Source organism: Austrofundulus limnaeus, unplaced genomic scaffold (genome assembly GCF_001266775.1).
Source record: "Austrofundulus limnaeus strain Quisiro unplaced genomic scaffold, Austrofundulus_limnaeus-1.0 Scaffold488, whole genome shotgun sequence".
Taxonomy (NCBI): domain Eukaryota; kingdom Metazoa; phylum Chordata; class Actinopteri; order Cyprinodontiformes; family Rivulidae; genus Austrofundulus; species Austrofundulus limnaeus.
This window is the reverse complement of record NW_013952890.1, coordinates 308,214-318,382: the sequence shown is the minus strand read 5'-3', so window position 1 is coordinate 318,382 and position 10,169 is coordinate 308,214. Positions and strand designations below refer to the sequence as shown.

General features: G+C 38.8%; 1 protein-coding gene across 2 annotated transcripts in view; it reads right to left on the bottom strand.

The window, feature by feature from the left end:
* Positions 1 to 494: 494 nt before the first annotated feature.
* The window catches only part of usf2l (upstream transcription factor 2, c-fos interacting-like), a 21,533-nt gene continuing 11,858 nt past the window's right edge, over positions 495 to 10,169 (bottom strand). Inside the window, exons 6-11 of one of the 2 annotated variants that reach the window (XM_014025618.1) lie at positions 7,486 to 7,573; positions 5,953 to 5,991; positions 4,113 to 4,171; positions 3,686 to 3,780; positions 3,475 to 3,603; positions 495 to 2,594 (exon numbers count right to left, since the gene is read on the bottom strand). In XM_014025618.1, the coding sequence (XP_013881072.1) occupies positions 2,505 to 2,594; positions 3,475 to 3,603; positions 3,686 to 3,780; positions 4,113 to 4,171; positions 5,953 to 5,991; positions 7,486 to 7,573 (500 nt within the window). In that variant the 3' untranslated portion in view covers positions 495 to 2,504. The remainder of the gene's footprint in view (positions 2,595 to 3,474; positions 3,604 to 3,685; positions 3,781 to 4,112; positions 4,172 to 5,952; positions 5,992 to 7,485; positions 7,574 to 10,169) is intronic. The other variant, XM_014025619.1, reaches the window with a different exon arrangement.

Sequence of the window (10,169 nt, the reverse complement as noted above, 5' to 3'; positions counted from 1 at the left end):
ATTCAAATGTCATTTTTATTATTATTATTATTATTATTATTATTATTATTATTATTCTTAACTCCGATAATTCCATTTCTGTTAATGTTATAGAGAAACAGTTGTGGTCTGACAGAAAATAAGACATAGGTCCTAGAAATCCCATCATCCTTGACCTTTCTGCTCAGCGAGTGACTGGTACTTCGAAGATCCAAACAAGACCATTAATTCTATCTTGAGCGATGGTCTTTCAGGCCTGAAGGGGAATTTGAGGGATTTTGGGATCTAAACAAGCTCTGAAGATTATGGCTGAGTGAGGGATTTGTGTGTGATAATTATAGTAACAAATAAATTTGATATTTATGCCCTATAGAATTGTGAAGGAACATTTAAATAAGGGCCTTTTCTAATCCAAAAGACGGCTTATTTTTTTGTGATAAAAAAAAATTGTGAATCAAACTGAAATAAAACATCTCTCAGAGATCATTGAAAAAACAATAAATCACAAAAAATCCTTTAAGATCAAGTGAAAGTTTTATTTTTCACCATTTTCCTTAGAAAAGATGTCTCTAACCTGAGAAAAGTGAGGCTGCTACAGAGAAAAAAAAAGCTTTCTTCTTCCTTTTGCCATAAAAACAAAGACATATTTCATCCATCTTCCAATGTCTTCACATTTTCTGCTCTCCTCTAACTGAACCATAAAAACAAATAAAAATTATTTTACTGCACATCTATCATTCAACTCTGAGACTTGTTTGGTAGATCAGACACCTGCAACGAGTCTTATCGTGGTTTCAGATCTAGCAGCTGTAGCAGAACAGCACGTTGAAAGCACAAGCTGTAATCGTAAGAAGTCTCAGATATTTAAATGTGGTGGTRCGCCGGATTTAGCCATGGGGTCTGAGTGTTGATTTTGCTTTGCTGGATCCTGAGCTGTTCGTAGGAAGAGGCAATCGTGTTTTAATGAGTTGCTCCAAAGTTTGATGTCTTTCATCCATTTTCACTGACATTACCCAAAATGAAAAAAAAAATCATGTATCTTCATTTACAAAATCATCAACAATGTTAATATTGTCTTTTGTTTGTAAATCTAATTTATACTTCATTTCCTGTTTGRCTGAGTGGGCGGAGAATAAAACTAGATCATCTCCATGTTTCCCACCTCAAATGTTCATTTTCTTGGAGAACTAGATGTGCTCGAGTGAAAAGTGCAGCACGATTTCTGAGTATTGTTTTTTTCCATAGTAAGCAGAGTCTTTTGAGTGCTGCTCTCCAGGGTGCCCCCTCCACCCCCCATATGTGTTGAGCTCCATTTGAAGAGTTGCAAAACCAAAATAGGGCAAACAGCTTGAAATAAACCATGTGGGGATCATTTTTACACACACCGAGACAATGCTAAATCACACGTGAACAAAAGATAAAAATAAACCCACAGTACCTAAGTATGATTTGGCAAAAGTCGGGACCTGCGCCGCATTGCTCTCCAGTCGACAATCCAAAGTGCTGAGATGGAAATTGTCTGCATGTTTCACACGTTTGCATTTTAATTAAACGCCACTTAAACAACTGGAAGTTTGTAAGTGATTTCTTTCTTTACTTTGACTTTATTTTTTTTTTTCAATCAAGCAAATGCCCAACGTTTCAAGTATACTCCTGTCCTTTTTTCCAAATCAAGCTTTAAGATTGCACACACTTCATGGTAATGACTGTGACGGAGGGCCAGCATGGAGTTAATGAGTTATTGATTGTTGACTCCCAGAGATAATCTGATCTAACATTCTGTAACATCTGTATTAAAACATGAAAAGTTGTATTTACATCAATCAGCCCAGAGGCACCGGCTTGCACAGCTCCTCGTTTGTCTTTGGAAGAAAGTAATCTMTGTGTGTCACATTATTTTTGTCTCTAGAATTGTGATTTTGCATACTTTGATGTTTTCTTWTTAAAAAACAAAACAAAAGCAATTCCTGTCCGCTTCTTCGGGGTGCATGAGTTTAGTGTAACGGTCTCCATCAAGGCTTCTGTCAGCAAGCAGACTAATAAATTAAATGAGCTAAAAACAACATATTAATACACAACTCAAAAACACAAAAGGAATAAAAGCAAAACCTATGACAAAATGAATATCGAGGGAAAAACCAAACTCACGAGGAACATATTTAGATAACAAAAGTCATAGTCCATTAGTGAGGCTACATAAATACAAAACATAGGAGATGTTCAAGCAGAGGTTCTGTTTCATAGCTGGTGCTGGATAAGCACTCTGATGAAGGTGAGGGGACATCTTTTCTTGGAGAACACTTCTACTGAGTTGCAACGGGTGGTTATCTCAATAGGTCTGGACGAGTCAAGTGCAGCCGCAAATGGCTTGTGAAGGGTTCGCCACCCAGAACCCGGGAAAGGAGGCAATCACTAAAAAGAAAGTGATTCTCCACAAGTCCTTTTCCAATCATCTCGCCTGCGTTTCCACGGTGTCAGTGACACATTCGAGTGGTGTTCGCTCCTCCCCGCTCTTCTCATCTCGTTTACTGCGGAGGCGTCTCTCCGACCATCTCGATGCCGTGCTGCTGGAGCTGCGCTCGCAGCAGCGCGTTCTCGTTCTTCAGCTCTTCAATCTTAAGAACAAAGGAAGAAAAATCTCATCATCGACATCTTTTATCCCATGACAGCTAAACGCAGCTTGCAGTTCACAGACCAAACTTTTCTGTTTGATGAGACTCAGTTTTGGTAATGCATACACGGGGCTGTGCGGTACCTGGGATTAGAGAAAATGCCTGCGGCCTTGTTTAATAACAGCCCTGTCCACAACCAACTGGATTATCAAATCTTGAGGTATGTCATCTCTGCCTCATTTCCCTAAGGTGAATTCTGATTTTACTGCTTCCCCAACAAGGAACTGAGGGTAGGATATTGAGCTTCGAGCATCAGAATAAAAAATATATTGCCGAGTGCCTCGCGGGCCTCAGATTCAAGAGGGAGACACAGCAGCCCCAGAGCTCCAAAATCGCACAATACTTTCAAGGCATTAGCATGCACTTGGTTCTCACACAGCCCCTGTGTATGCTATTCCCACTGCCTCTCAAAGCACTGATTTCAGGTAACATTTCTCATTATAAGAGTGCAAACTCTTTGATCCTCTTTGTCAGCCTGTGATGATTAGCTACACAGCCTGAAGTCTCGGTGGGTTTGTTTTGGAGAAATGAAGACGCGTACGGGGCTAGGCTGAATTTTATGCTTCTGAGACTTAACCATTGAATGTAGCAGAGCACCGCGCAGCAAACCAATCTATTCAGTGCAGTAGCAATCTTCAGAGCCACATATGCAGCCCACTATGGCTGCCTTTTTATGTGCCGATTTATTTATCTGCTACACCCGACCACCTCAAAGGAACGTTTTGAATTATCATTCATAGACTTTCTTTTATGCATTGCTGAAGTCARTGAAACTTCACTTGATGCCACATTTGCAGGGCAGAGCAAGCATTGATATTAATACCTGCTGCCTGCACAGCTCATTGTCCACTTGTATCCTCTCCACTTCCTTTAGACTCTCCTGCAGTCGCTGGTTATTTTGCCTCAGCTCACGGATGTAGTCGCAGGCTTTAGACAGGATGCCACCCTTGCTCTAAAAGGACAGAGATGWAGTCACGAAGCTGAAAAGGACAAATTTAAAATGGGGGAGGGGGGCGCCGTGAAATATGGCTTACTGCTCCAGTCTTGGTGCTGTCCATACTGCAGTCAGGGATCATCTTGGAAAGCGTGACAATCCAGTTGTTGATTTTGTCTCTTCGTCGTCTTTCGACTGAGAAATTGGCAGCAAATAAACAGAAAACAATTTATAATTCTACATTAATTTTTTTTACTCTGTTTTCAGAGATATTATTAGTATTCTTGGGATCAAAAACCAGATTTTTGTTTTTAAAGGGTAAAAAAACACTTCCTGTCTTTGGTAGCTCAACACCGACCTCTAGTGGTTAGCTTGAAATCAAATGTTATCTATTTTGGGGATAACAGCATGATTTGACAGGGTTTGGCGATTTTCTTTCAACAGAAACGTCCCCATTAAAGCCCCACACCGCATTGTGTTGCACTGTCTGATGAAATCAAAAGCCACAATCACTCCTAATTACCCACCTTCATTATGTTGCGCTCTCCTCCTTTCATCTCGAGGCGTTCGGGGTCCGTCCATTTTCCTGCAGATAAATAGAAAATAAAACACTTTTCATACACAACAATATCTCCCATCTCTGAGCACCAGACAATCAGGCACAAATCCAATCCTTTCCCCTACATCTAACTAATCCTGTGCCTATTATTTATACCATTCTTCACTGTTATCTTTCAATTCAAGAGGGCTGTAATTGCTTATTCAAAACAAGACTCTGAAGTTCCTTCGGCAAAAAATAAAAAATAAAAAATCAAGACTGAGAAGCCATGTGAGGTAACGTGTGACTGTGATGCACAAGCTTTTTTAGCTTTGAGCCACTTAACAACAATTCTACAACCAGGTCAGATTTCTTCCTGCTTTTCTCCCAGGTGAAGCCCAGAGAGAGGATAAGGTCTCTTTARGCTGTAAGATTACAAAATCATGCTAGCTGAGTGACACAACTGTTTCTTGTCTCTGCATCTACCCCTAGGATTCTGTTAATTAAGTCACCGAGACTTGCCGSGAAGTACCAGCCAATCAGCCACCATGGCACCAATAAGCCAATAACATGGTCACAACTCACCCTATGCTGACTGCACTACGTCTCCACTATATTCTAGTTTGGAGGGGGGGAAAAAATAGCATCGCTAAATATTTCATTTGTTTTGAAAAATCTGGCAAATTGGTGCAGTTATTTTGCTTGCTCTCTGCGTTAAAAATAATTATAATAAAAAGAATCACCCKTCTACTTTGTTTGTTCTCTTTCTCTACAGCAAAATAAAAAGTGGATGTGTCCCATCAACTGCTGAAAGCTTCCTCTGAGATACTCAGCTAAGCTAAATAACGCTCTCTACTGTATTTAAATATAGCCTAATGGGATTTCAGCTGTAAAATGGATTCTGCCCGATGGTACTCTTAAAAAATAAAAATGTGGATGATGGTATGAATCACTAAATGTGCAAGCTCATAATAATGTCTGGATCCATCTTGATTTCACAACACAGAGCCACACATCAGCTAAGTGCTCCCAAGAAGTTTTTTCTACGGGAATTCAGTGCTGAGGTACTTTGTTCAAATTATTTTAATTTAAAAACTGTACAGTTTTATATTAATTAATAAAAAGAAAAGTCTAAAATTTACCCTCTGCACTCTCTTCTAAAGGGTTACTATAATCATAACTGAAGCAATGGCCTTGACAATCAGACAGTGAATTACACAATAATTTACTGCTGTTAACAGCAGCTTGAACTTTTTACTCTTTTTGTGAATGATTTAAAATATCAGCCTCAAGTGTTAGCTGGTCAGCATTAACTGATTTTACGTGAAGAGGTTGGAAAATTGACATCACAATGTTTCAACTTACTCCATTTGTAAAGATAAGGGAGTTAAGGGGGAAAAAAACAGCAGCTTTCTATTCAGTGTGAAAACAAACCAACTCAGGCAAGTCATTTTACACTAAAATTCAAAAACTATTTTAAATAAAACCAAACCTCTACTACCACAAAGAACACCTCAAAAACACAGTTAAATAAAGATAACTGAGTGAGCCAATTGTTTCCAAATTGAAAACAATGACCTAGTTATTTTTGGTCCTAATGGAACAATTTGTTTGCCACAAGCACAGCTAACAGCTATGGATCAGGGTTGGCAGTGAACAAATGCACACATGAAAAGCTTGAAGAATCACTGGGGGCTTCAGGGTGGGAGGAGAGGAGAAGAGGGCAGTTTGTGAGCTGCTTCTGTTCAGGTGATCTTATTTGATTAATTCATTTATTGTATAATTAAAAAAAAAAAGCAGTGCAAAAGAAATGTGAAAACTGTCCTCACCAGCTTAAACCATCACGTTGCAGCAGCTCGTTTTCATCTCTGCGAATGTCAGATAAGGTGGGAAGTTTTCATTCACTTTGTTCACACGTCAATGAAACTGTCACTGTTATTTAGCACTTATTGCATCTTGAAACTCAAGATAATGGTGAGGGAATAAAAAAAAAAAAATCAGACATACTGCAAACAGACATGTTGAGGAATGACAAAAAACACATTTCACTGTATGTACATGAATTTCAACACAGTTTGTTCTTTAACACAGGAAATCAGTATAATGACGCTGCATGGCTATAAAGCTAAAAAAACTGCTCAACTCTTAAAAGTCGCCCTCAACAAAAACAGTTTATTTACATTTACATCTAAACAGACAAGACATGGCAAGAACATGCGGCTTTATTGCAAACTACAACTCAAGTAGTATTCTCTCCATGAGGATGATTTTAATTTCATCAATTTAAGCATAAACCTAGAGGAAAATAAATGAATATTCATTTTGATCAAAGTAAACTGAATTTGACAACAATCAATCATGTGCTCGGTTTGTAAACGGGCAAGCAAATGGCTGCATCATAAAAAATAAGCTTTTATTTTCCAGGATCACATAGTTTTTTGGCATTAAAGTGAAGCTTTCTTTGTAAAATAAGTAACCAAAGTATTTTTTGATTGATTGAAATAAGTAACCAAAGTAATCCAGAAGAGACTGAACTAAAATGTAAATTGTTTTGTCCAAGTGAGCCTGCTGATAATCTAAATTACCTATTCCTAGTAATGTGTCTAAAAGTTCAAAGMAGTCAGACATGCTTGGTGTGCAACTGTAATGAAGCTTGTTGCTTTTACACTGTATGAGTTTATGAAAAAGAGAATGAGGAAACCTTGCTGACCAGTACGTGCTAAAAATAAAACAATTCAAGGAATTATTCCTCTGGCCAGAGGAAGAGCCTTGAACAAGAAACACCAACTGCAGCAAAAGAACCAAACTTGAGCGTTCATGTACTGGAACGGATGTGGAAGTTGTTTTACATTCAAGAGTTTAAACCGCATTTACTCATGTGAGACAATGAAGTATCTGTAGCAACTGCCTGGTCTTTCTAATCGTGTACACCATGACATGGTGTACCGTTACATCCTTTGCTGACTCTTTTTACTCTAGCTTCCTTTACAGCCTCTCCCTGCATTGGCATCTGGATTTTTTATGAACTTAGCCTGTTTTGTTTAATCAATGTGACTTTGTCATTTAATATGTATTTCAAACTGATGGAGTTTATTGATTACAAAGAGTGTGTCAATCAAGCTGCAGATGTGCTTTATATCACTGAAAGAGAGAAATGCTCACGAACATGTTGCAACTGACAGTCAACTATAAAAATCAATTTAGATTGACACAAATCGGATAAATTTAATAAGCCTGAACGTAACATTATTTTTGAGCAACTACCAAAGATGAGACACTAGTGTTTGACAAAAAACTAAGAGGTGTCTGAGGCTTCATTATTAATGTTCTCTTAATGAGCAACAGGGAGAGGCGATACTTACGCAGGGTAGGGCTGTGTGCGTGGGGCGATGGTTCGTTGTGTTCCCGTTTGAATGACATCAGGAGGTGTCATCATCACATAAAACTGACCTGTGAGAATTAAAATCAAGTTTAAATTCTTAGACATGCACTGAGGCTCTTGTTCATTACAACCAGACTGCACTCTTCCACTAAGCAAGGTGACATCGTTAGCTACATTCAAGACCACAAATTTCAACAATCCACGAACATTGAGTGTTTTACCTCTTACCCAACACTTTCTTCAAACTTTAGAACAGTCTTGCCTAAAGCTGCACCTAGAGAGTGTTACAGCTGAAGTGCAGCAACTGATATGTCCTCGAGGTAGTCTTACTCCTTTGGGTGTTTGTCATGTGATGCAAGGAGACACAGGGCTGAGGTAAAACAAAGCAGTGTGTGTGGATGTGTTGCATTAGCCCGATAAGAAACATATCAGTTGATTTTGGTTAAAAAGAAACAAAGAAACCTCAAGATTCAAGACAAGTTACTGAAACCAAGCAGCTTATATAACCTGACAGTACCTACGTTTACATGGACATAAARAATCGGATTAAACGGCCATTCYGAATAAAAATGTGTCAGTTSAACACCCCATTCYGATTATTCCGACCCGAWTCAGCTCGATCCGAATGAATTCGTAATTGGAATGAGAGAGGTAGTTTATGRCGACTGATAATCTGAACGACGTGCATGTAAACACTTAATCCGATCATCTTATTCTGATTGTGGAAAACTGACCTGACTGCGCATTAGGGTTGGGCGATATTGGCAAAAAAAAWTWAWRKWMYWTWAWTMMMGMWWTTWYSCSAWAACGATTAATTTGACGATTAATCCCTGGAGTCCCTGGACACCCTTATGTCCTAGTCASATGACCAYTTTAGTGGGAAAGATTTGCTCTTCCTAAAAATCTTTTTCAAARTGTGTCAAAATRACAGACTTCAGGCTYTACTTCAAATTTTAAATTGTGTCGATAGATAAATTACAGAACTTTTGTTTAAACGTTCGTCACATTTGAAGTGGAGAGGAGCACCGAGCGGACTCTGCCTGGTGGCATTAATCGTATTAATCGTCAAGTGCCAAAAAATAGTCGATTAATGTTTTCCTGACGATTAATTGCACACAATACGATTTTGCCCAACCCTACTGCACATGTCCGCTGACTTTCATCCACCTGTTTCTGCTCTTTTGTGGAGGGAGGGGCAACAGTACTGTTTCCAGCAGCACAAAACTTTCCCTCCAGTTCTCTCATTCAATAAAAGAAGACACACAGCCTGCGACGCTTTACAAAAATAAAAAACAAACAAACAGTAGCTGAACCAGGGAGTGCAGTAACGTCTCCACCATTATTAAAACCTGTCGCAGGTCTATTCCGYGCGCTCAGAAGTTGTTTATGTTCATGACGTAAGTAGAACTTTTTTCTGTTTTTTTTTTAGGGAAAGTTAGAAACTGCGCATGTCAGTTCTTCTATTCTGAATAAAAGACCGGTGCATGTAAACACTCGTCTTGATTGGATTGTGTCCGTGTAAACAGTATGTTCCGATTATTTAATCCAAATACATTTCAATCCGATCAAAGAATTTTGCAGACGTAAYCATAGCTACTGTTCCTACAAGTCAGTCTTTACTGATGTTTGTTACAAATGCAAGTTTACAGGGTCCCTACAGCTCAGTTAAATTTAAGACTTATAGGACCTCTTTAATGCCACTTAAAATTTAATTTAAATTAAACTTTACAATAAACACAATTGAAAAAAATAAAAACAGTAAACGAGAATTTTACCCAAATGTTTATCGTAACACAAAACACCTAGCTATGAGAGAAATTCAGCTAATTATTTTTAAAAACAAATGTAAACTAGCACTGGGCGATTAGTTGATCGCATTTATATATTGAGAAAAAATATTCAGGTCGATCACGGTAATCATCTGTGAGCCTCTTACTCGATCAAACATGGCGTAAATGTGTGCAACAACAACCAATCAGAATCCACCTTCTCCTGCTCCATTACCCTTTATAAGTTGCTAATGAAACACGGATGGAATCACAGAATTAACTAAACAAATCGTAAGCCAGTATAAAACGCTGAATCTCACCGAGTTCGCTTATTTGGGTGAGTTTCTGAGGTATTTTGACCGCTGTCACTTCCTGTACCTGCTGTTACCTGCTAACAGGCACGCAGGGTGAGCTCTGAGCTCCACTCCCGACACGCAGGGAGAGAGGGGGAAAAAGAAAAGTGAACTGCGATGCGCAGCTCGCTAAAACAAAAGTGTCCTTCAAAAATATGAAGCGGTCTTAGGGTACAGTATAGGGCAGAACAATGTTCCAGCGGTTCTTCATTTATCTGGAGAAGAACTTTCTCGGCACATGATGGGCTGGACGAGACATGAAGACCACTTCCTGTCTGAGTCGCATCACAAACAGCAGCTGAAAGACGCTGCAAACTCCTGAACACTCAGAAGCTGGGAGTTTATGCAACATGTTGTRGTGTGCAGAATCAAATATTTCAGAAAAATTAAGCAGCGTGGTTTGTTGTTTGATAAAGCACTGTAAACAGGAGGGGGTGGGGGTTTCCTTCCATAACAAAATTAAATAATGAGCTTAGATCCTATTCAATTGGCAAGTGTGCACAAACTGCTGCTGTTTGTAGGTTTATGGTTCTTTATAGCAT